This window comes from Muntiacus reevesi, chromosome 7 (genome assembly GCF_963930625.1).
Source record: "Muntiacus reevesi chromosome 7, mMunRee1.1, whole genome shotgun sequence".
Taxonomy (NCBI): domain Eukaryota; kingdom Metazoa; phylum Chordata; class Mammalia; order Artiodactyla; family Cervidae; genus Muntiacus; species Muntiacus reevesi.
Genome location: NC_089255.1, coordinates 73,142,055 through 73,170,003, shown reverse-complemented (window position 1 = coordinate 73,170,003; position 27,949 = coordinate 73,142,055). Strand labels below are relative to the sequence as shown.

Here is a 27,949-nt window from a genome sequence, read left to right as displayed (position 1 = left end):
CACATAGAAGGCTAAAATTAAGAGAATACACAGTCAACTAACACAGTCTTGACTTTTAAAGAACTCCTAGCATAAAATCTAAATCCACCTTCCAGATGCATAAGGGAATTGTGCCTAAATAAAGGATATTTGAAGATTACTTTATTTGTATACCATAAAGGGCCACCTACACGTGGGAACGGGATGAGGTAAGTTTCAGGTGATACCACACTTCTGGTCTTTAAAACCAAGAGTGGCTGAGCTCACAGACATCTACAAGTGAAAAATTCAATATGAGAGGAAGGAGAGAGTGAGCATTTTCTTCTTAGGAGAGGGAAGCTTTCAGGTAGCTGTTATACCTATTTGGCCAGATTTTCAGACCTGGAGGTCAGTAAGGTTGCGTCTCCCCTGGTCACAGCAAGCTACTTACGAGGCACACTGCTCCTGAGCCCACTGGAGAAGAGCCTTCTTTGCAGACATCCGCCATCTTTCTTGGACTTTGGAGCATTTCTTAGCTGGAGGACTTGAGGTAGGAGAGGAGTCAGCTGCACTCACAGTGTCCAGGGAAGGCTGACTGTAATTGCCAGGAAGAGTCCGGGCAAGCTCCTCAATCTAAGGAAGACATAATAACTGTTAATGTGTACAGAATCATAAGTTAGCAGCACTGAGACAAAACCTTCAGCCAAAACAAGGCCTACAAAGTATCACTTAACAGTAACAGTTTACTGTTAAAATGAGCACTGCACAAGCCCCTGAACAATGGCACTTGGCATCTGGGGTACACTTTGGTTTTCTTTCAGTGGACTTCTGTCACCCCTGCCCTCACCCAGGCACGGTGTTCCACACCGAGGGCAGGCATCTATTCACCCCCCACAACCATGCTTATAGAGCACTTCACTGGTGCTCAACACATGTCCATCAAAACTCAACTGAGCTTAACTGAGCTAGTCAAGAAAGTTTCTGGAGAGACTGGGTCAATTAAAATGCATCCTTGGTTATAAACCATTAAAAAACAAATACACATACAGGAAAAAATAATCAAACACATGGAGATGTTAAGTTTCAAGAGGGGGAAAAATTGCTCTTAAGTATATGAAAAATAACCTCACTGATCATTTCAGAAATCTAAATGTATACAGCAAGAGGACAGTGTTTTCACTTGTAATGCAGGCAAAAATTTTTTAAAGATAACAGTCAGTGATGAATATTCATACGTTGCTGGAAACACATAAATTGATTCAGATTTCTTGGATGGCAATATGATAATACCTACAGAAAATGTTAAAAGACAGATCCAGAAACAGATATGGTATTGAAAGATGTACACTTTTTTCAATGATTGCAGATTTCCCAAATAATCATTAATAGTAGGTGTGACCAACACAATGAGCAAACCTGATCTGGCTTGCATACTGCCTTGCACCTAAAATGGCACCCAGTGCATGTATATTTATATAAATATATTCATGTAAATATAGACTATTTACCAAAATTGACATGCTGAGCCATAAAGCAAGACACAGAAATTTTGAAGGACTGAAATAATTCAGATTATATTTTCTGACCATGCTGAAATTAAACTATAAATTAGTGAAGATATAACAAATAAACTTCAAATATTTGAAAATTAAGTCATAGACTGTTATAGAACCCATCAGTCAAATGAGAAACCATAATGAAAATTTTTAAATCTTTTGAACAGAACAAAAATGAAAATACTATATTCATGGATTAAAAGATTAATTATTTAAGAGATGTCAACTTTTTCCAAATGATTTTATACTTTAATCAATCCTCATTAAAATTCCAGGAGGTTGTGTGTGTAAATTAACAATAAGTTTACCCAATGGTATATCTCAACTACATCTCAATAAAAAAAATTATATGGAAATACAAAGAGCAGAGAAGCCAAGGTAATCTTAATAAACAAGTAGGACAGCACACTGTCAGATATTAAGACTGACTATACAGCTGAAGAAGTTAATCTAGTATAGACTTGGTGCAAGGATAAACGATGGGACAGAACAATCTGAAAATGGAGCCATACCTACATGACTACTTGATTTATGAAGGTGATGCTATAGCGTAGTAGGAAAACGATGGTCACTTCAGTTAATGTTGGACACAGGGACACGTGAAGCAGGAGAAAGGGGAGGGTTGGATGAACTGGAGAGTAGCACTGACAATGTATACACCACCATGTGTAAAACAGACAGCTGCGGAAAGCTGCTGCGTGGCACGGGAGCTCAGCTCAGTGCTGTGATGACCTAGAGGGGTGGGAGGCTCAAGAAGGAGGGGTATATGTGCACTATGACTGATTCATGAACATACAGCAGAAACCAACACATTGTAAAGCAATTTTCCTACAATTGGAAAAAAAAGAGAAAGAGAAAAGCACAGAAAGTGTAGACACTTGCTATCACAGCAAACAGAAGACAAAAAGTGTTCTGGAAATGAGAAAGCTATTCTGCACACAACTGCTTAAAAGTTGCCTAGTAATTATACTAGATGTGTTTAGTATCTTTCAAGACCCTAAGTAAAGGGACATTTTTTTCTTCCTTATATATCCTAACTATTGGGAAAATGTGATATTTGTTCACTCCCCTGCAAAAAGTATCAATTTCTGTAAGTTAAGATTTTTAATGCTTATCAATGCCCTTGGTAATCCCTAACTCAGTCAAGTTCTCAGTTTTAAAGCAAGGAAAAAGAAAATTAGTGTTGGGTCAACTGGATAGCCATATGGAAAAAAATAAATCTTGATTGCATTAAATGACATATTCACACAAATCAATTTATTCTTCTTTTTAACTCTGTATTGAAGTATATTTGATTTGCAATGTTGTATTAGTTTCAGGTGTACAGACAAATCAATTCATTCTTAAAAGACTACAGATCTAAATGTAACATGTGAAATAATTAAGCTCTTAGAGATGTGCTGTCCAATATTATAGCCACTAGCCACATGTGACTATTTAATTTTTAAAATTTTTAAATTTAATTCCTCAGACATATTAGCCACACTTTAAGTGTTCAATAGCCATAGGTGGCTAGTATCTATTGTTCTGTACAGTATAAGTATAGAACATTTCCATTATTGCAGAAAGTTCTACTGGAAAGAGCTATTCTAGAAAGTAAGAGAATATCTCCATGGTATCAGCAATGAGAAAGAATTCTTTAAAAGACATTAAAAAGTACTGCTGCTGCTGCTGCTAAGTCGCTTCAGTTGTGTCCGACTCTGTGTGACCCCATAGATGGCAACCCACTAGGCTCCCCCGTCCCTGGGATTCTCCAGGCAAGAACACTGGAGTGGTTGCCATTTCCTTCTCCAATGCATGAAATTGAGAAGTGAAAGTGAAGTCGCTCAGTCGTGTCCTAGCCATCAAGAAAAAAAAAAGCTGGTAAATTTGAACTACATTAAAATTATGAATGTCTGTTAATTAAAGGATTGAAAAGGCAAGTCACAGAGTCAGAGAAGATATTTGCAATTTATATATATACCCAACAAAGGACTTGGATCCAGAATATATTTTAAAACTTCTATAAATCATTACACATAGCAGAATAACTAAAATAAATGTGTTGGGTTTTTTTTTTTAATGTCAAGTATTAGTGAGAATTGGTGCAAAGAACTCTCAAACTGATAATAGTGCAAATCAGAATAAGTTCGAAAAACTGTTGGGCAGTGATCTACTAAAGAGATCATATGCTCTAAAGCCTAGCAGTTACAGTCCTAGATAAATATGCAACAGAAATGAGGCCACCAAAGGCACCAAATGGCATATACAAGAACATTCTTAGCAGCTTTATTTGTAACAGCTTAAAACTAGCAACAAAAGAAATGTTCATCAACAGCAGAATGGTAAATAAGTTCTAGTATATTCATGCACTGGTATATTCATACACAGCAATGAAAAGAAAAAACTCTAAGAGGATGAATCTCACAGACATGATGTTAAATAAAATAAGTCAGATACAAAAGAGTATTATATAGTGTATGCAAAAGAATTCAGTATAATTCCCTTTATATTGTGTTTAAAATGGTAAACTAACCAATGATAAAGATCAAAGTAGTGGTTATCTTTAGGGAAGGAGAGCAGAGACTGGGAGAAAGACCTGGGGCTCTGACATGCTGGCCATGTTCTATCTTTCTGTCTTCAGTTACATGGTGGTTACATGGATGGACGTGTTTAATTTATGAAAATTCATCAAGCTCTACACTGAAGATTTGTACCTTTTTCTCTATGTGTGTTATACTCTTACCAAAAATTCATTGACAATCTTAAAACAAAATTTTTTAAAGCTTTTATTTTGCAAACGTTATGGACCAAGAATGCTGTTTCGAGGAATTTGGCCCATGGGAATGATTAAGATTATATGCAAAAGTTTTATCTTAAGGATAATCTTTTTGGAATTGCTTACAGTCACAAAAAACTGTGGGCATTTTGAGTCCATTAATGAAATATTATGCTTTACTATAGAACACCATGCTTCCATTATAATATATATAAACCCAGAAAGATGATAATTAGGATAACTTGAATACAATATGGACAGCACAATCCTGTTTTGTTTAAGACAGACATACACGAATATATGTATTAATTCCTGCTATATTATGTACATCAAATTAACTGAAGTGGTTATCTGTGAGTGGTGAAGTTCTAGATCACTTTCTCTTTATTATCTATGTTGAAATTTTAATTTATATTTCAAATACCCTAAAAAGTATGGAAAAATATTTAACATGCCTATGAATTATCAAATTTTAACATTTTACCACATTTAGTTCATAATTTTTAAAGAAACAAAACACAGTTTTGAGCCTCTGTCTTTGTGCATTCAATTCCATTTCCTTCCCTTCCCAGAGGAAAAAACTCCAAATCCTAAATTTAGTTTTCATCATCCTCATGCATATTATTCTACTATAACTACAGATATAGGTAATCAGAAATGATACAAAGTCTCACCTTGCAAATGATACAAAGTCTCATTTTGTTTGAAATTTTATATAAATTAGTTATGTTATTTTCTATGTTTCCTAAAACAAGCACTTGCTTTACATATAATTTTTAAAGTTATTTTTAAAGTAATTATGGAGATAACCTACATGTAAACTTTTTAAGTAGCTCCAGAAAACATGCACTAATTCAAAATTTCAGGCCTGAAAGTATGTATTTATCAATCATAAGTGTCATAAAGTCAGGACTATAATCATCTTATTTGCTATTATTTTCTTAGTGTCCTAGCACAAAAGCAAGCACATAGTAGGTACTCAAAAATACTCATGGAATGAAAGAAAAGTTATGAGTCAATCTTGGGACAGAACTAGACGTTGCAGGACTATTAGAACAGAAAAGGGACCTCAAAAATAGGGAGCTTTTTACCAAGTTTAATGGGTTAATTTTCCAGAATTTCCTCCAAAAGCTTCCTATTCTCTTTTCTGCCAGAGTAAACAATAATAAACAAAAATTTACCATGGCAAGTCCTATTCAGGCTGGGGCTGATACATATATGCTATTTCAGTATATGATGATAATTTTGTATTCAATTTTCAATTGAAGAGTACCATAAGTGACAAAAGGTCGGCTATATAGTTTTCACCTGAAAAGACTTCCAAAGGGTCCCATTTCTAAAGAAGCTCTAGCGTCAAGTCACACTTCTGCACTACTTGTTTTATACTGTGCTAATTAGAAGAGGAATATTTTTCATATCAAACTACTCACATGAAAGTGCAGTATAATTGTCCAAATGAGGCCAAGAATAATGGATGGGTTTCCATCTATGATATCAGTAACATGAATATTTATTAGCTTGATCTGGAAAAGAAAAATGCAGGTTAGAAAAGAGAAATTATTTCACAGCATTAATCTCCCCAACTAATTTTCATGTGAATTTCATACTCACTGATTGGTTTTTTAGGAATGTCAGAGCATTTTCTATATTGATTCTACACTGGAATGTATTAGATCCTTTATCTCGAGGCTATGAAATTCAAGCAAAATATATTACTCAGAAATGTGATTTTTTTTTTAATCCACAAAATTTCTTAATGTCATTTTAAAAGCTTACTGACTTAATTTTAAAAACTTACCAATTGCTGTCCTGAGAGTACTTCCAGCAGGTCCAAGAGGACATGCCCCTTTTTAATGTCTGTGAACAGGTCTGTTACAACTGAGGGAGGGGTGTGCTAGCAAAGGTCACAAGAAAAGTAATCATTAACAGTTTGGGACGAAAACATGGTAACATGAAGAATCTCAAAAACGTGCTTTAGGATCTTTGCAAAAGCTAAGATTCGGTAGTGATTTTCTTCTTAAATAACAGGGTGATAGAAAACACACAAAGTTCTACATCCAAACATGTTAAGAAAAGAAGCGAACTTAACTCACAGTAGATTTCCAATAACACAACACCCTTTCAGCTTTCACTGAGAACTTAAAACCTGTGCGGAAAAGTGGCATTCAAGATAGAATCAGCCAGTAGTGACCCATTTGGAGAGATTTCTGAAATGACCTGTTTATGAATTTATTCTTTTTAGAACTACAAGCATTGGGCTAGGATGGGTAGCCTGTGAGAGAGGTTCATTCATTTTTGTATCTAGGTTACTCCAGGCACTTGGCATCAATGAGAGCCAGGATGGCACAGAGATTAAGATCAAGGTCTCAGGTCCAGACTGCCTGGGTCTGCATCCCAGTGCTACCACTCATGGCTTCCCTGGTGGCTCAGATGGTAAAGAATCTGCCTGCAATGCCAGAAACCCAGATTTGATCCCTGGGTTGGGAAGATACCCTGGAGCAGGAAAGGCAACCCCTCTTGTAGGCTTGCCTGGAGAATCCCATGGACAGAGGAGCCTGGTGGGCTTCATGAGTCCATGCATGGGGTTGCATGAGAAACTAAAACTACACTACTACACTATCGCTTATAAGCTGTGGGACCTTCGAGAAGTCACACAACGTCTCCGTGCCTTACATTCCTTGTTTTTTAAATAGAAACAACACTATCTATATCATGGGATGTTGTGAATTCAATGAAATGTAATGAGTAGTCAGTACATTTGAAGAACTTACCAGTGTCTAACATAACACTCAATATATAGGACTTCCTGTTATAATTTCATTTGATAAAACAGATGCTGCTGCTTTAAATATTTCATAGCACTGTCTCCCACATCCTTAACAGAAGTGCCCCCTTTTAGTGTTGGGAAAGAATAACAAACATATCGAAAAAGAATAGCAAAGATCAAGGTGACATTCAACACATTCCTTCACTCTTTTACCTGTCACCATTGCCATTTTGGAGACCAAAACAGGAGAGAACAGGAGGAATCACATATATTTTTAGCTTGATTTGCTTTGTTTTTCCTCACCTTTGCCAACTGTGAATTTATCCAGCAGGTGAAGGTTTTCTTCTGAGTGTCTTCTTGTTCAGCTATTTAAAAAGGACAATGGCAGTTAGAAAATGAGAAGCCTCAGAAGCCATTTGAACAAATCAGAGCATTAAAGGTCTGTCACTCCGGGAATATGCATGTGTTTCACAATCTTATAAACTTTCTTGGAACTTAGTCTACAATTCAGGTTTTGTCCAAGAAATATTTTGAATATAACATGTGGATATGAGACGTTTTTTAAACCCACAGATTAACTGCAAGCGACAATGGTTTTTTAACACTTTTTACTAACAAAAGAATTAAGCCCCTACATAACCTTGACAGTGTTGTACAAAGACCTGTAAAGAAGCAAAAAAAAAAAAAGTTGATAATCCAAAAGGACTTGCAGTATAAGCCAACAACACTCGGAACTTCAGATAAACCCAGAACACCTGAAAACATCCAAAAGGCTCAGAAAGTTGTGGCAGTTTAGTCTTGACATTTATCATGAGTAATTATCATGAAGAATATATTGCCACTGAATTCACCATAAATGAGCTGCAATTAGAGAGACCTGAGTTCAAATCCTGCCTCTGTTGCTGAGTAGCAGGTCCCTCGTGGAAGACGGTGGATAGCACACACTGTGGAGACTGTTAGTGATTCACTCGAGGTGAACGGACCTTGGCAACGAGGAAACACAGAGCAAGTGCCAGCTCTCATTCTGACTCCCCGGGCAGAGGGTCCCCGGAAAGGTTCGAACACTTGAGAGGGGTCTTCTCTTCCTTCCTGGGGCAAGAGAGAGCCCACACCAACACCATGCTTCCCCTACACTCTGTCTTCCTCCTACATCACACGCTGCCGTCTCTCTTTCTCTCACACTGCATATCCAATGCCTCAGGAAATCCTCTTAGGTTCACCTTCAAAATACATTCAGAATATGACCACTTCTCCCCACCTTCACTATAACCATCCTGGTCCGTGTTAACTCAGATCAGGAAACCGCTCTGCTCCAGACTGTGCAAAGGCTCCTCACTTCACTCCTTAAAATGGCTACAAGTCCCACACCACCTGCCTCCCTCCCTCACCCCACCATCTTCCTTTTGCTCATTCCACTCCAACCACTCTGGCCTACCTGGTTTTTTACTTGTTTGTTTCTTCAAATTCTCTAAACACATTCCCACCTAACGGCTTTTGCACTAGCTCTCTTTTCTTCCAGGAATACTCCTCCTACAGATATCTCCACAAGCTAACTCCCTCATCTCCTTCAAATCTTGGTTTAAATGGCACTCATCTGTAAAGGTCTATTCTGACCCTCCTAGTTTAAACTGTAACAACACTATTTCTTCTGCCTGTTGTCCTGCTTGATTTTTTTCTTTTCTACAGTACTTACCACCTTTAACATTCTATGCAAGCTACATAGGTAGTATTGTTGTTCAGTCGCTCACTTGTGACCCACGCTTTGTGAATCCATGGACTGCAGCATGCCAGGCTTCCCTGTGCTTCACCATCTCCTAGAGTTTGCTCAAACTCATGGCCATTGAATCGATGATGCCATTCATCCATCTCATCCTCTGTCACCCCCTTCTCCTCCTGCCCTTAATCTTTCCCAGCATCAAGGTCTTTTCCAGTGAGTCGGCTCTTCGTATCAGGTGGCCAAAGTATTGGAGCTTCAGCTTCAGCATCAGTCCTTCCAATGTCTATTCAGGGTTGATTTCCTTTAGGACTGACTGGTTTGATCTCTTGTTGTCAAAGGGACTCTCAAGAGCCTGCTCCAGCCCCACAGTTCATCATTTCTTCAGTGCTCAGCCTTCTTTATGTTCCAGCTATCACCATGTGTAGATGACTACTGGAAAAACCATAGCTCTGACTATACAGACCTTTGTCAGCAAAGTGATGTCTCTGCTTTTTAATACACTGTTTGTCATAGCTTTTTTCTAAGAAGCAATAGTCTTTTAATTTCATGACTGAAGTCACCATCTGTAGTGATTTTGGAGCCCAAGAAAATAAAGTCTGTCACTGTTGTCTTTTTCTCCCCCCATCTATTTGCCATGAGTTGATGGGAACAGATGCCATAATCTTTGTTTTTTGAATGTTGAGTTTTAAGCTTTTTGAATGTTGAGTTTTAAGTTTAAGGAGAGTTTTCACTCTCCTCTTTCACCTTCATCAAGAGGTTCTTTAGTTCCTCTTCACTTTCTGCCATAAGAGTGGTATCATCTGCATATCTGAGGTTATTGATATTTCTTCTGGCAATCTTGATTCCAGCTTGTGCTTCATCTAGTCCAGCATTTCGCATGATGTACTCTGCATATAAGTTAAAAAAGCAGGGTGACAATATACAACCTTGACATATTCCTTTCCCAATTTTGAACCAGTCTGTTGTTCCATTCTGGTTCTACCTGTTGCTTCTTGACTTGCATACAAGTTTCTCAGGAGGCAGGTAAGATGGTCCAGTATTCCCATCTCTTGAAGAATTTTCCACAATTTGTTGTGATCCACACAGTCAAAGGCTTTAGCATAGTCAATGAGGCAGACATAGATGTTTTTTGGAATTCCTTTGCTTTTTTGATGATTCAACAGACATTGGCAATTTGATCTCTGGTTCCTCTACTATTTCTAAATCCAGTTTGAACATCTGGAAGTTTTTGGTTCACATACTTTTGAAGCCTGACTTAAAGGATGTTGAGCATGACCTTGCCAGCATGTGAAATGAGTGCAGTTGTGTGATAGTCTGAACATTCTCTGGCATTGCCCTTCTTTTGGATTGGAATGAAAACTGACCTTTTCCAGTCCTGTGGCCACTGCTGAGTTTTCCAAATTTGCTGGCAAATTGAGTGCAGCACTTTCACAGCATCATCTTTTAGGATTCAAAATAGCTCAGCTGGAATTCCATCACCTCCACTAGCTTTGTTTGTAGTAATGCTTCCTAAGGCCCATTTGACTTCACACTCCAGGATTTCTGGCTCTAGGTGAGTGATCATACCACCATGGTATGATCACCACCATTAAGACCTTTTTTGTACAGATATTCTGCATATTCTGGCTACCTCTTCTTAATATTTTTTGCTTCTGTTAGGTCCTTACTGTTTCTGTCCTTTATTGTGCCCATCTTTGCAATAAATGCAAATAAATAAAATGTTCCCTCGGTGTCTATAATTTTCTTGAAGAGATCTCTAGTCTTTTCCATTCAATTGTTTTCCTCTATTTCTTTGCTTTGTTCACTTAAGAAGGCTTTCTTATCTCTCTTTGCTCTTCTTTGGAACTCTGCATTCTGAGGGGTATATCTTTCCTTTTCTCCTTTGACTTTCACTTCTTTTCTCAGCTATTTATAAGGCCTTCTCAGACAACCATTTTGCCTTGTCGCATTTCTTTTTCTTGGGGATAGTTTTGATCCCCACTTCCTGTACAATGTTACAAACTTCTATCCATAGTTCCTCAGGCACTCTGTATATCATATATGTAGTAGGTTTATCATTTAATGTCTTGCTCTCCTCACAATAGAATTTAAACACCACACAAGAAAGATGTTTCATCTGTGAAATATTCCAGGGCCTGGAAGAGTCTGGCCAGATTCTAAATACTTGCTAAAAGAGTAGGAATAACAATAATTTTACTAATTATTATTGTTATATTTTATTTACTGTACTGAGAAGGTCAAATCTACCCTTATGTGTTTGCATTTCTTCTTTGAAAAGCTGTCTGTTCTATCTTCTAAAACACTGTTTTCCTTTGACTCTTCCCATTCACCCCTACTAATCTCTAACACGGTTAAACTGAATGGCTGGCATGACACCTAGTTTGAGTTCTCAAAAATGTTTTAATCTGATGACAGCTCAGGGTGAGAAAATGAAGAGAACCTGAGTAAATGGGATTTTAGGGTCTTTATATATTTGTGACTAACTAGAGATTAAAGATGCACTGAACCTTCTTGGATTTCCTCAACTTTTTAAATCCATTTCATTTTTTCTGTATTACCAGCTGAAATTAGTTGTAGCTCATTTACACATTAAAGGGTGCTCAATAGTTGAGCACCCAATCCATAATCTACATAAAACAAATATAAAATAACCAAAAATTTCCAACGAAAACCTTGTTATCTCCAACCTAATTTGATTAAAATCTAATAAAAGCAGTCAGTACAAATCCCCACCCGGAACTCTACAGTTAGCAATTGAAACCTGCATGAAAAGCTTTAAAAAGGAAATTTCATGGCTTTTAATGAATGCATTGTCCAAATTTACAGGATACTTGGTCATCCTGGAAATCAGACACCTTCAAATGCAACAAGGACCCTTTGCTAACAGCAAACAAAGATGTCCCAGGTGTCACTAAACACCCTTATAACCACTCGACTGAATGGTTTTTGTCTGTGCCATGTCACTTATCCCTTGACACTTTTTCCCACACTTCCATACTGTCTTACCCTTGAAAAGTGCTATTAATTCAACAGGAATCAGAGCCAAATAGCTCACCCTATGGCAAGATAAGTAGCCTTTTGTTCTTTTCAAAGGTTGACCCATTGGAGAAAAAATAATTGAGATCCACATGCTTTAAAGCAACTTAATTTGAGTGGGTGAGATTTTGTTAATGTTGGGTTTTATTTTTTAAACTTTCAGAGTAACTTTCTCATAAAATAATAAAACTTTTCACAGAATGGCATGAAGAGAATAGGACCTTTTATTCTTTTTATTCTATTTCTTTAATTTCTTAAATTTAATTTTATTTTATATTGGAGTATAGTTGTGTTAGTTTCAAGTGTACAGCAAAATGATTCAGATATATATGTATATACATACACCAGTTCTTTTTCATATTCTGTTACCATATAGGTTATTGAAGAGTACTGAGTAGAGTTCCCTGTGCTATACAGTCTTTGTTATCTCTTTTATATATAATAGTACGTACATGTTAATTTCAACTTCCTAATTTATTCCTCCTCCCCACCTTTCCCCTTTGGTAACCATAAGTTTGTTTTCTAAGTCTGTGCGTCTATTTCTGTTTTGTAAATAAGTTCATATGTGTCATTTTTAGATTTCACATATAAGTGATATCATAAGATAGTTGTCTTTCTCTGTCTGACTTACTTCACTTAGCATGATAATCTCTAGGTCCATTCATGTTGCTGCAAATGGCATTACTTCATTCTTTTTTATGGCTAAATAATGAGAACAGGACCTTTTAATCAACAGATGTTAGGGATGGAAAAAAAACAAAAGCAGAAAGAGAATAATAAAATCTACCATAATGATGAGTTTTTTAAAATACCAAGGAGTAGAGAGAGTGAGAAATTCTCTCTCCTGGTTTTTTTAAGGCAAATAAGAAATATGTATAAGGCAGGAAAATGTAGTCAGTGAATTTTATTCAGGCCCATATAGGTGTCCTTGATTATCATTCTTGGAAAAACTCTGGTTGAGTTTGAGAAAGGAGGCATTAGAAGGAAAAGATTTTCTCTAGGTATCATTACCATAAAAATACATTTAATCCCTGAGTTTGTTCTTGTTCAATCTGCCTTTTGTGAGCTGGCAACTCATATCTTTAGCTGGAGGGGAACTTAAATGAAAACAAATTGAGTTAAGCTCAATTAAAGAGGGTGGATTATAAATTCATTACTAAGCTCATTATACAACTACCATGGCCACTGGGTCTCAGCAAGGTCCAGTTTCACAAAAGTTCACCTAAAATGTTGACTCCAGCAGTCCTTCCCGTTATTAAAAGCTCAAAGACAGCCACCTAGGCATAAGAATCTCTAATTTACATTTTCACTACAATACAGAGCAATACATTACTACAATGTAGCTTCTCCAAGAAGGTTCTCTACTGCATGAGGTCACCAACGAAGCTTTGTAACCTCCTTCTATCCAGGAATTTCCCTTTCTACTGGTGGATTACTGATTACAGCTTTACTGCACATGGCCCCAGATTTATTACTTGGATCTTTCATTCTCCTCACTAAAATCTTTTGATCATTCCCTAATTCCTTAATGAATTCTTAGTCTAACATTCTAGGTCATTCATAATCTGACTCTGATCAACTTTTTCCTGACTCATCTCCCATAACTTCTCCACTCATATCCTACAGCCCTGGCCAAACCAGAGTATCTATAATTCCCCAATTGAGTTGCACTGTTTTCTGCATCAATATGCTATGTACCCTCTGGATTGGACAATTCTTGCATATCCCTCTGGACCCACAGAAATCCCAGCACCCAGTACATGGGGGGTGTTAGATTGACATTTGTTAAAATAAGACATATCCTGTTCAGTGTTCCCTTTGCAAAATAGAAACAGTCTCTTCTGGCTCTGGCTTACCACAACACTTTGTTGGATCTTTTTTTTTTAATCTTTACCATTAGAAAGTATATAACTCTCATAAAACATTTTTTCAAACAGTAATAGAATTCAGTTATTCTTAACTTCCCCAAACACCCACTTTCCTTGCCCTGAGACAACACTAATTAACAATCTCCTGTACATCCCTTCTAGATTAGGCAGCAAAGAAAAGAAACTCTAAAGGGCAAGGATTTGTTTTGATTAGTCACTGGGTCTCTAGCTCCAAGAAGTAAAAGACACAGGGTCAAAACTTGTCGACTGAATGAATGAATGAATATGCAAATTAATTACTATACATGATTTTTTTTTTAAGTTGATCATTCAAAAAAACATGATTTAGGTATACTATTTAAAGCTGAAAAGCATCTGTTAAACCATAAGAAAATTTTTTAAAAGATCATAAACTTTCCACATTAACAGGAAGGAAGAAAATTATATCTAGCTAGTAAAAAGAACAAAGTAGATATATATGTGCCCATGTGTGTGTGTACTTTCTTAAGTGAAAAAGAGCAAGTTATAAAGTAATGTATTTATAATTATCCCATCTGTATTTTTATGACAGGATAGCTCCATGAAAAACTCAACAGTTTTGTTTCTATCTCACAGTAATTACCACTTGCTGCTCATGTCCTGTGGTCATGCACCTGTAAGTGGCTTCTCTCCTATTTAATGTACAAACCTTAAAACTAAACCTTTATCCTTTTGTGTTTTTGTTTCCTCTTAACCCAGTGCCATGCAGAGAAGAAATACTCAATAAATTTAGCTGACTGAAAGATTTAGTAAAGATTAAAAGACTGAGGCTCAAACTGACTTGTCAGTTGCCTGGAGAAGAATTTATTGGCAACTGTTACTAAGCCTAGGTCTTATCCTAATCCTTGTTTTAAAAACCCCTGGGCAACTTTAGACACAGTTGGGGAGGGAAAGAGGGGGAGAAATGGAGAAAGTAGCATCAACATATATACACCATCATGTGTAAAACCGATAGCTGGTGAGAAGTTGTTGTATAACACAGGGAGACCAGTCTGGCACTCTGGGATGACTTAGGGGGTGGGATGGGGGAGAGGGGAGTATATATTTTATACATATAAAAATAATGTATAATTATGGTTGAGTCATGTTGCTATGCAGCGGAAACCAACACAACACTGTAAAAATTAAAAAGCAACATAAACTCAAAAAAGTAAATAAATAAAGTGAATAAATAAAAATCCCTGGGCAATTTCTTTCTCCTGCTAAGAAAATGTCTTGAACAAAAGGGCAGGTACTAATGAGGCCCTGTTGCTCTCCCCAGAAACAATCCTGCCAACTCCTTGTTAGTTGGGACAGCCACAGTAAGGATAAATAAATTCAGTAAGACAATAATGCAACACATTTTAGCCATGTGTTCCAACAGCCATCCCAAAGAAACTGACCCAAGCTGTTATCCGATAGAAAAGGAATTAAAAACAATAAGGCCACCTCTTCTATTGTTTCTCAAGGAGATGATAACATTTAGAAATAAATGAAGAAACACATTAAGAGAAAGAAAACACACAGGCACGCACAATCAAAACGAGAAAAGCCTAAAGTATCTTAAGAATAAACAGGAAAACGCCTGTGACTGAACCAAAGGGGAGACCATTAACCAACAGAGAAAGCAAGAGGACAATTTACAGCACATTTTCTTACAACCAACCATATGCCAAACAAACAAGAAAGAAAAATAAATAGTACCAAGACTGAGGCCTCACTTACTGAATCAGAAAAGTGAGTTTAGAAGCTAAGTCTTAGCTAACATATCTTGTAAGCACATTATGCAACCATGTCTCTACCTCAAAGTTCTTTTCATTCAAGTACTTCCTCCCTGAAGAATCTACATTGTCACTGCCAAAAAGAAAAAACCAAAAAAACAGAGGTTGACTGTCAAACCAGCATTCCAGGACTGAAACCACACTCTACCTCCCTACTTCTCCCCAGACTTGTTCTCATCCATGTTTTCATCTCATGGGTTTGACACCACCATCTTTTATCAGCCCCAGGTATAGCCTATTGCCAAACCCTGCCAACTTTGCCTCCACGTGGCTCTGGCATATGCACTCCCTTCTCTACATCTGACGGCCCTCTTGCCTCGTCCACCATCAGCTCTGCTGCAGACCGCAGCCATGGCCCATCTTGTCGGCTCTGCTCCCTTCAATCTATTCTCCACTTCAACTAGTAAATCTGCCCACAGCAGCTTTTCCACCCTCTGATGGTTTTCTCTGCTCTGAGGATCAAAAGCAGACCAGCCTATGAAGCCCTGTGTGGTTCACCCACAGCATCTCTCCAGCCTCAGCATATATTAACACTACCCTTCCCCGGTACCCAGCACTCAAGACACTTCATCTTCCTCCAGGACCTCTAGAATTATGTTCCTCCTGCCACATCTGCTTGTACCACCCTTCCCCTTCACGTATTTAACTTCTAATTACACTTAGGGCTCAGCTCAATTGTTGCATCCCAAAGGAAACCTAAGCCAATTCGTCTTCCTCTACTAAAGCACTTGCCTCAACTTATAATCACTGACAAGGTTAAGAGCATGGACTCTAGAGCCAGACTACCTGAGTCTGATCCATATTTGCCACACACACAAGGTGTGAGCCTCAGTCTTTTCATCTGTAAAATGGGGATAGCAGAGCCTACCTGAGTTGTTAAGAGGATTAAACACTTGTGACGTAGATCAGAGATCAACAACTGATAACTGCAAAGGCCAAATATAGCCTATCACCTATTTTTGTAAATAAAATTATTTTGGAACACAGACACATTCATTTATTTACATATTGTCTGTAGCTACGTTCATGCTAAAATGCCAAGTTGCATCGTAGTAGCAGAGACCATACGGACCTCCAAGTTAAAATATTTACTACTTTGTTCTTTACAAAAAAAGTCTACCAATCCTTGGCCCAGAATGCTCGAGCTATACAAATGAATAATAGCTACAACATGGATGAATGTTGAAATCATTATGCTAACTGAAAGAAGCCATCATGAAATACCACATAGTATATGATTCCATTTGTATGAAATATCCAGAATAGGACAATCTACAGACACAGAAAGTAGATCAGTGGTTGTTCAGGGCTGATGCAAGGAGGAGGAGAAGGTTTTAGAATACTATTGAAAGGGTATGGGGTTTCTTTGGGGGTGGGGGATGATAAAGACATTCTAAAATTAAGTGTGATGGTTGCACAACTTTGTGAGTATACTAAAAATGACTGAATTGCACACTATAAGTGAGTGAGCTGCATGGTATGTGAATCACAAGTTGAATTATATCTCTATAATGCTGTTACCCCCAAAATAACAGCTAAGACCTGTGAACTTCTTCGATTACTATCTGCTTCCTCATTAGCCCCAGGAGAGCACAGGCCAACCCTGATTTTGCTCCTCACCTTGCGTGCAGTACATACCCCAGTGCATTTCATGTTGTTTGGATTCAAAAAGTATTTGTTGGTTATCTGGCTGGAAGGTGCAAGTGGGGCTTTGCTGCTGTTTTCCCCCAGTCAATCCAGAGATTTCAGGTCTTGCTTGGCTGGGAAACTCTGTGACACACAACAAGGAATTCCTGCTCTAGGCCTTAGCATGTAGGATCCAGCCAGGTCGTGTAGCCACATGAGGCAACCGCGCCCTCATGCAAACACCTGAGACCTTCACACTGAGGCTTTTGTTTCCAGCCACACGGAACACAGCTCCTGGCTCTCTGCAAAAACAAACCTTGCAGTTACAGCACATGAAAATGAGCCCGCAATGCAGATGACATTCCTAGGATCTGCGGTGCTTTTTGTTTCTCTTCTTTCTTACCCTCTTCTGACTCACCTGGGCTGCTCAATAAAAAAATATCTGTGGAATGAATAAATCAAAGAAATGACAACATTTCTTTTAACACATATTTCTCACTCCCTACTACTTTTTAACAACCACATTAACACTGTGAACATTTTTCTTCTGAAAATCACCTTCCTCTGAAGGTGTGAGCTGGAACAACTTCCATTTGAGCCAGCAGTCCACACACCTCTGACTTCTGAGTTCAAAAGAGCCAGAGTGAGCTAAAGGGATGGTGCTGTGGATTACAAATCTAGGATTCTTATGCTTTTGAATGCCAGCTAATCACCTGGAGGTCAGAGGTTAAGTGCAGGGTTCTATGCCCCAATTCCCAGAGATTATGGCTGAGGGGGATCACACAGCTCACTCTGAGAAACCCCTCACTGAAGTAATTAGATTGGGTTTATACGTGTGACTTATTCTTGAGAAAATACAAGGGAACAGGAAGGACCTGGCAAAAATAGTAATGAAATAATAAACTCTGAATGTTAACATAATTAATAACTCAAGTATAAATCTATTCTAATTTATGGGGATCCTAAGACACACTTCAAGGGACTCAGAAGGCATGCCATGTCCAGGAATAAGTAGGTTTCAAGGGTAAGGAACAATTAGGCTATTTCCTTAAAGTTTCTGGAAATGGTAATCCACTCCAGTATTCTTCCCTGGAGAATCCCATGGATAGAGGAGCCTGGCAGGCTACAACAGTCCATGGAATTCCAGAGATCGGATATGACTGAGCCACTAACACTTCATTTTCATTTCTAGTCAAGTGCTCAGGCAGGCATTCTGTAAATGAGAAAAGTGTGGATACAAAAGATGAAGGATTCATAGCCATTCATGCAATAAGCATTTATTGAAAATCTACTATGTCCTGGATACTGTGCTCTAGATGTCACATCTGGCTGAGAGAAAAATCCAACTCCAGATATGTCTGATACCAAAATCCATGTTCTTTTCATTATAATTAAAAATCAGCTGAGAGGCCAGATCTACGTCTCCTCCAGCTATTACCCTATTTCTCTCCCCCCTTTCAAACCCAAACTTCTTAAAAGAATTGTCTACCCTGGCTGTCTTCACTTCCTCACCTACCACTCACTTCTCAACCCACAAAAATCTGGCTTGTTTCCCTGCCTCTCCACTAAATTCTCAGCTGGGTCACTTATAATATGCCCACTGCTAACCTCATGGATACTTGTCAGTATTTTTTGGACTCCTGAAACTTTTGATACTATTTACTACCCTCTCCTTCTTGAAATATTCTCTTAGGATTCCATGATACCACACTCAGCTGGTTTTCTTTCTACTTCTCTGGACACCCCTTCCAAGCCCTATTATGGGTTTGTTTGGCTTCTTTTATCTCTGGAATGTTCTGTCTAGGCCCTTCTTCTCTTTTGCTAGATACTGTCATCTACTCCCACGGAACCAATTACCATTTATACACTCATCACTTCCACATCTTTACCTTCAGCCCAGGTGTCCGTTTCTCCTGAGCTGTGTGTATGTTTACCCCACTATCTTCTGGGTATCTCCACTCAATTATCCCAGGGACACTTCAAACTCAACATTTCCAGAACTGAGTTACCATCTCAACCAACCCCCTCTCCCACCAAAGTTATTCTGCATATTTTCCTCAGTGAATGGTTCCATTGTCTGTTCGTTTGCTAAAGAATAAACCTGAGTCATCTCTGATACTTGCTTCTCCCTCCCTTTCCCACACCCACTCAATCAAAAAGCCCTGATAATTATCTCAATAAAACTGAAATAAAGTAAAATTTTTTTCATATACATCCCTTATATGTGGATCCTTAAAAAAAAAAAGAGGGGGTACAAATGAACTTATTTACAAAATAGAAGTAGAGTCATGGATATGGAAAACAAACGTATGGTTACCAGGCCATGAGGGGGAAGGAATAAATTGGGAGATTGGAATTGGCATATACACACTATTATATACAGAACAGATGACTAACAAGGACATACTGTATAGCTCAAGGAACTCTACTCAACACTCTGTAATGGCCTGTATGGGAAAAGAATCTAAAAAAGGGTGGATATATGTGTATGTATAACTGATTCACTTTGCTGTGCACCTAAAACTAACACAACATTGTAAATCAACTAGACTCCAATAAAAATTTTAAAAACAAATAAATAAAATAAAAATTTTAAAAATTCAAAGCTCTGAAAATTGGGCCTATTTAGATATCTCTGGATACCCACTTCTCTCTATCTGTCCTGACAGCTCCTAGATCAGGACCATTGCACCTCAGTTGGACTGCGGTAACAGAGTCAACTGGTCTTCCATCTTCACATTCCACCCCATACGACCACACCCCACAGCTCCCCCCTGGGTGATTTCTACATCACCAGTTCTGAATAAGCTTCTACTCAGAATGCTTCTGTTGCCTTCTCTTGGTCTTAAGAAAAACGTCAAACCTCTATACATTTACATGACCTCATTTAAAAAAAAAAATAGAGTCTTTATTGAATTTGTTACAATATTGCTTCTGTTTTATGTTTTGGTTTTTTGGCTGAAGCCATGTGGGATCCTAGCTCCTCAACCAGGGAACAAACCCGCACCCCCTGAATTGGAAGGCCAAGTCTTCACCACTGGACCACCAGGGAAGTCCCTACATGACTTCATCTTTTCACGCTCTCTTTTAAACTCTAAACTTCAGCCTCACTGAACATCCATTTCCTTGAATGCGCCACGTTCAGACATCTTCTGGCTTTGATACGCTGTCACCACTGCCTGAAACCCTCTTTCCGACTTCAGCCTTCTCATCTGTTAACACATGTTAGGTCTAAGCTTAGAAATCACTTCCTATGGGAAGCTTTCCCTGATCCTCAAGTCTGAGTGAGGTATTCCTACTCTGAACTTCTACAACACCATGTCACCTCTCTCCTGTAGCACACATCATACCATACTGCCGACAGACTGGTCTGTATCTTTGTTTCAGGACAGCAAAAGCTATGTGCCATATCCTGGGCTCAGCACTGTGTCTTATACATCACAAGCATTTTAAAAAATTACTTGCTGAGTAACAAATAAACAAATAAATGAATGGGGCCCTATTCTTAGGGCCTATATTTAGGAAAAGCATAACCATTAATGGAATAGTATCTCTTACTTTAAAAAAATCCTATGTTTTCTTTCAACAAGTACCTGATACCATCCAAATTTCTTGAAGTATTAAGTCACTGCTTCCATTCCCTCACCTCTCATTTTCTCCTTAACTCACTCCAGTCAGGCCTCCACCTCACCACCCGAGTGTAGAGAATGTGTCTGAGCCACGAACTGACTCTATGAGCCCAAATCCAGTGGCCATTTGTCAACCCAACACAGTTGACCATACCCTCTTGTTGAAATAGCTTCATGGAGGGGTTTCCAGCCCATCAGCTTGCCTAGTTTTCCTTCTTTGGCTTTGACCACTCCTCGGTGTTCTTTTGGAGAAGGCAATGGCACCCCACTCCAGTACTCTTGCCTGGAAAATCCCATGGACGGAGGAGCCTGGTGGGCTGCAGTCCATGGGGTCTCTAAGAGTCAGACACGACTGAGCGGCTTCACTTTCACTTTTCACTTTCCTGCACTGGAGAAGGAAATGGCAACCCACTCCAGTGTTCTTGCCTGGAGAATCCCAGGGATGGGAGAGCCTGGTGGGCTGCCGTCTATGGGGTTGCACAGAGTCGGATACGACTGAAGCGACTTAGCAGCAGCAGCAGCAGTGTTCTTTGCCTGCTCCTCTCTCTTCTGTTTGACCTCTGAACACCGCAAGACCTAAAAGGACTCCTCTAGTTCCAGAGGTGATCTCAATCAATCTGTGGCTTTTAATGTAAGTACACCAGCCATATGCTAATAGCTGTCAAGTCTCTAGAACTCCGAATCCTTACATCCAGTTATCTACTTGACATCTCTATTTGGATATCAAATAAGCATCTCATATCTATCATGGCAAAACTAAATGCTTGATTTCCCCCAAAAGTTGTTTATCCACCAAACTTCATCATAATGAACTATATAACCAAATGCTCAATTGCTCAAGGCAAAAATTTAGAAATTATCCTTAATTTTTCCTATGATTCACCCTCACACATCCCAACGTTCACAAATATCCTTTGGAAAAAAAAAATCCATGGTTCTTCATCCATGGCTACCACCCTGGTCCAAAATCTATGATATCTCACCACGGCTACGACAAAGCTGGCTTTCCTGTTTCCCCTCCCACTCCCAGATAATCCCCTCTCCACCCAGCAGCCAGACTGATTTTTTGGAAAATGTACATCAGATCATGTTACTCCCTTGACTAATATTTTCCAAAGGTTTCCCTTCCACACACCTTAACCTTAGAGCTGACGAATCCCTGCCTGACCAGCTCTGCCTTGCCTTGCTCTCCAATACCAATCACACTGTCCCTCGTCCACCACAATCCAAGCACACCAGTCTCCCTTGGCTCCACAAATTTACCAAGTTTGTGTCTATTTTTGAGTTTTTTTCTGAAGCCATTGCCTCAGACTAGAATGCTCTTCCCAAGTTCTTTGCACAGCAGCTCCATCGTGTTATTCAATCTCTCCTTAAGTGTCTTCTCCTTCTCTGACAACCTGATCTAAAGAAGACACCCAAACAACAATTACATAAGTTCATTTTTAATATTTGATATTTTTTGTTAATTATTTATTGTTTGTCTTTCCAACTGAAATGCAAGCATCATAGACACATGAAGTTTGTTGGAGTCATTCACCTCAATAATCTCGCAACCCAAAAGAGTGCTTGATTTAAAAAAAAAATAGTCCTTGATACAAGAGGGGTTTCAAGGATATGTTGCATGAATATATTAATGAATAGATTGACCTGTATTCATAAAAACTGTAATTACGCAAAGAAGCAGTTCAGTGCGAATTCACCTGTACTTTTGAAACATTTTGTTTGGAAGATCTCAAACCACCCTGTAAGTTCTGCCAAGTAAACATTCAAACTGAGGCAGACAGAGGCACACAGCAGGCCTAGTTCCCACTATGAATATCCTTAACTGAAGACAGGGCCAACAACGGCAACGTTTTGGAAAGACCTTACATGTTACTCAAATTTGAGAGGGGCCACTTGTGTTCTGTATTTGAACCAAGTGCCTTTGACTGCATAACATTTCACCGCCCATGTGACTGGCAGTCCTCTGTGCAGCAAAGGCTGCAAGGACCAAAGCAGACCCTGAGGGTGCTGCCCCAGCCCAGAGGCAGGCAGCAAGTGTGTGCAGCCACTCTTGTCCCTTTTCTACCCATGCTCATTCAACACGTGTCACTTCATAGACCATCAATGACCAAGAGAGGCTGACCAGGAGAGATTATTCACCCAGACTCTTATACCTCTCCTGTAAAGATACACACATTGAGAACGTCACTCACTGCATTTCTCTAATAAATCATTCACAGCCTTTATCTACCATTTTAAATGACTCTAAAAATACCTGGTGGCTACCAGTCGTCTTCATCTCCCATACATACTGAGAACAACGAACATCAGTTAGCTTTTACCAAGTTTCTCTGAACGTTCTAGAAAAATGGAACCATTTGGAAGAATTATAATCACCAATGATGAAACCAGATGAGGGACGTAATCCCTTGAAGAGGCATATTTACAGTGACCTCTGATTTTTAGAGTATAAAATCACACATTAAAACCACTAAATGGTTGTAAATTAATCTCTCGTATTTATTTCAAACTTTACCATTTCCTAAGGGGAAATCATTTTGAGTTTTATTTTTTCTAACATACTACTTAAAGCTCCAAATAAGTACACCCCCTCTCAACACACAGGCATACACAAATGCTCAGAAAAATCTTGTATCTCCCATGGGACTAATTAAAAAGGATTCTGATTTCTATAAGGAATGAATGAGATCTTTGTTAACCTACTTTAACAGGACTCTTAAATGACCCTGGATTTATCTTGCCCTACTTTTCAAAATGTAACTGACCCAGAATAAAGTAAGCTTATCCCCAAACTCCTGGCAAAAACAGAACCAAAGTTCCCAGAAGACGAAACAGTATATACCACTAAGGGGTGGCGGTGGAGGGGGGGAAGTGACCTTTCCCTGAAAAATACTGTTCACCGCAAACACTACTTCTTAAAGAGCTCTTGTGTTTTTCATTTAATTGAAATATTTTTAAGATTATGAAGCTTTACAATATGAAGGTTAATAATCCTCCAAAAAAAAAAAATAGCAAAGACCTCAGCTATTATGATTTCAGGAATTTTCTGGAAGGTTTTCTGTTGGAACAGTACAGCACTATATAACTTAATTAATTTCTCTGGGTGTAATCATCTAATTGGCAAAAAAAAAAAAAGAAAGCCAGAGATAATTTGCTTTTATTCGTAATAATGAAGCAGTCTGCCTTGGTTAGAGGAGCAAAAATACTGTCTGCACATTTCTTACTCTTCATTCATCAGTTCCATCAAAATCCCACAGTGGGGACCTGAGTGCAAAAGGCCAGAAATTCTACTCAAAAGCATTTTATTAAATCTATTCCTCTTTCTCAGACTTAACACAGCTTCATTCACTCACTGTCATAAGGCTGGATAGAATTTCTCTGAGAAACATGATACTAAAACACTATTGAGCCCTTAAACATCACATACACACCTCACTGCCTTGTTTCTAAAGAAATCTCTATTTCTATCCTAAGTTTTCTGAACACAGAACAATTTTTCAAATTCAGGGTACTTTATATATATTTTTTCCTTCTAAATTAAATTTTTACTTTATATTGGAATATAGTTGATTGACAATATTGTTTTAGTTTCAGATGTTCAGCAAAGTGATTCAGTTATACACACATCCGTTCTTTTTCAGCTTCTTTTCGCATATAGGTTATTACAGAATACTGAGTTCCCTGTGCTATACAGTAGGTCTTTGTTGATTATCTTTTTCATATATAGTAGTGAGTATATATTAATCCCAAACTCCTTATTTATACTTTTATATTGGAAAGGCCACTCATTTTTTCATTACACAGTTGTTTATTAAAAGCCTAAAACATGTCAGAAATTTCACTGGCAATAAAGATACAAGATTTCCTATGCAGGGTACCTAACACACACTTAGAGGAACTCAGATGTCTGATTAGAACAAGTGAGGTTCAAAGACGAAAGGAAACTTCGTATAAGAAACAATTACAGAGGGTTCAGTAGCAAAAACTCCAGTGAAGTTCTTATTTGTATTATTTTTTGATGTCACTTTCCCCTGACATCAAGAGGCAAAAGCACAGCTTGGCTGCACATCTCGGGAAGGTGCTCAGTCTGTTCATCTTTGCAGCCTTCACCTCCTACCTATGGTTGGCATCCAGTGTTTACTGAACAACTGAATAAAATTCAACATTACATCACGTAATTATGCTTGCAATCTAACTCAATGAACATAAATATTTTCTAATATTATTAAAAATTATATTTAAATTGAAAGCCATCCTTCAGATAGATACTCAGTAAATCATGAATAAATTAGATTAATAACTACAGAGACACATTTCACTGCTCAGTCCACAAAGCAATGTCTACTCAGAAGGCACAAACGGCTTTTCAATCTTTTAGAATATGTCATCTGGAAGATAACAGCACTAAATAAAACATATGAGCACTGTTTGAAACAAGACAGTAAGTTGGCTGAATGTGGTTTTATACAGGTTCATGCAGATGATTAACTACCCACCAGCATTTCAGCGGAGAAGGCAATGGCACCCCACTCCAGTACTCTTGCCTAGAAAATCCCATGGACGGAAGAGCCTGGTAGGCTGCAGTCCATGGGGTCGCTAAGAGTCGGACACAACTGAGCGACTTCCTTTCACTTTTCACTTTCCTGCATTGGAGAAGGAAATGGCAACCCATGCCAGTGTTCTTGCCTGGAGAATCCCAGAGATGGGGAGCTTGGTGGGCTGCCGTCTGTGGGGTTGCACAGAGTCGGACACGACTGAAGCGACTTGGCGGCGGCAGCAGCAGCAGCAGCATTTTAGCAGGACTGCATGACAGTTAATTCCTCATATGGTGCAAAGGTAATAGAATCCACACTCCTTCCTAGTCCTTTGTCTAATGGATGATGATATTCTGTATTTGAATACTGTTGTTCTAATGAGGAATCATGGGCCCACCTAATTTTTCAAAACAAAACAATATGCTCCAGGTATATAAATTTCTTGTGTCCTTTTATGGCTCCCAAATTATCATATTTATGTGTTAAAAAGAAAACTTAAATATGAAATATATTAATTGTCCAAAATAATTCAAAATTGTCACAGCTGCCACTTAAAATATCACAAGATGAGTCAGCCTAGTCAGTCAATTCCACTTTTTTTTTTGAAGTATAGTTGATTTAAAATATTGTGTTAAATTCCAGGTGTCAGTTTCACTCACTATTTTACTTTCAAATGGGTCCTCTACCTGTGTTATGCTTTTAAGCTTTCCACGACATAGGAAATTCTCAAGAAAGAGTTTCTTTGAAAACAGGATCTTTTATTTACAACGATTTATTTTAAACACATTGATATAAAGTAGTATTTAATGGTCTTATTATTTGATGCTATTATAATAGTGAAAACACACTAAATCAGAAGGGAGGTCTTTGGACATTTTAGTTGCTACTGCTTTATTTCAAGCAGCTCAGCTTCTCACTTTGGCTCTTCTCCATCTTACTCCATCTTATTATCCATAGTAAATATTTGCATCATCATATTATATTATACTATATATTATAATTGCAGAGTCCACCTAACAGTTTCTTATCTGTCCCAAACTTTCCTACTCACTGCTGTCACTCGAATCCAAGCCAATATTACCCAACACCCAGATATTTGCAAAGTTCTTATTTTTTACTTACTTTTTATTGGACTACAGTTGTTTTACAGTGTTGTGTCACTTTCTTGCTAAACAGCAAAATGAATCATCATACCTATACATTTATCCCCTCTTTGGTAGATTTCCTTCCCATTTAGGTCACCCCAGAGTACTGAGTAGAACTCTCTAGTTAGTTTCTCCAACTTCACTTTCTCATCCCTCTCAAGTCTTCCCATACCTCAAAGTCAGATTAGTCTCCTAGGGCAAAATCCTGACCACGAACCCTGTCCTCTCCTTCTCAAGTCCCATAGCTACCCGCTACCTAAAAGCATAATCCTCAAACTTCTTGAGCTTGCATTCAACTCCCTCCAGAATCTTCATCTCAGAAATGCTACTGAAGGGATTCCTCCTTTAGTCTCAAAATTAAACAGAATAGCAAAGAAAATCCCATACAACTTGAAAACTCGGTGGTATCATTCAACTTTACCCCTTACTGCTTCTATAATCATATTTGGCCGATACATCAAAGAATTACCCTCTGAACATAACTTTCCCACCTGACAAGCTTAGCAGAGATGTTATTTCAGACCAAAAAAAAAAAAAAAAATGTAGTTACTATCCTCTTAGGATAAAAGGGAAGGAAGCATCTATTATTTTGCCAAGTAAGAAATCCAATGGAAAGGTGTAAAGAAGTTCTATAATGAAAACTTCATTTAAGCAAATAGCAGCCATTTATTTCCCTTTTTAAATAGCTTGAACTTTCATATATATAATTTATTTCAAATGTGCACCATCCATAGTAGTACAAAATGCACTAAACTAACATAAATTCCATTTTTTTACATTAATCTGCTCAAATTTACAAATTCCATTTCCTTTTCCTCCCCCAAATCCAACCATTTCAATGCTGTTATCCTCATTACACTAAGAGAACACAAATCTCTCTTTACGAAAAGGACCCTTAAAAATCCCTCCATAAAGAAATTTTCTCAAAGATCACACAGATGATGAACAAAGAGAAAGACAAAGCTACTTGTTTATTGTCCTGCTCTATGAATTTCAGCAAGGCACTGCCTGATTCCTTAGGTCTGATGCCTTTTTGGCCCTGCACACATAAGATACCCGTTTTCATAGCATATCAACAATGATTCACCACATTGCAATGCAGACATTTTAATCTTTCCTTGAGCATATTATTTGTAGGCAAGGTGTGGCAGTAATTGCCTCATTTTAAATAAGTTTTTGGATAAAATAAAACAGGCATTGTTAGTTAAATAGGCCTCTTTCTTCCTTTTAAAAAGGCTCTGAAATGAGGAGGAAAAAACTTTCTCATGAGCAGTCATCCTGAGCCTTTCATTTTACATAAAATCTCTTTTTCCTATTACTCTAAGGATCATTAAGCACGTGTGAATTTTGTGAAATACAAGTCGGCTTACAAAGTGGACAGAGCTGAATGCTTTTAAGACTACTGCCAACAGCCTGCAGTTTGGAAGTAACTAATGTTCATAATGTTATCTATCAATTTTTTGTCTACATAGCTAACAATCCTGCAATGAAACCAAAGTTACCGTCAGAAGTACATACAAGTTCTTTCCTTCCTTCTTCTCTTCCTCCTTGC

At 38.1% G+C, this 27,949-nt stretch overlaps 1 protein-coding gene across 7 annotated transcripts in view; it reads right to left on the bottom strand.

The window, feature by feature from the left end:
* SYNE2 (spectrin repeat containing nuclear envelope protein 2) overlaps positions 1-27,949 on the bottom strand; it is a 317,663-nt gene that overhangs the window by 233,377 nt on the left and 56,337 nt on the right. For all 7 annotated transcript variants that reach the window (XM_065941349.1, XM_065941346.1, XM_065941351.1 and 4 more), the window contains exons 3-7: positions 7,343-7,404; positions 6,071-6,166; positions 5,884-5,961; positions 5,703-5,795; positions 410-591 (exon numbers count right to left, since the gene is read on the bottom strand). In XM_065941349.1, coding sequence (XP_065797421.1) covers positions 410-591; positions 5,703-5,795; positions 5,884-5,961; positions 6,071-6,166; positions 7,343-7,404 — 511 coding nt within the window. The remainder of the gene's footprint in view (positions 1-409; positions 592-5,702; positions 5,796-5,883; positions 5,962-6,070; positions 6,167-7,342; positions 7,405-27,949) is intronic.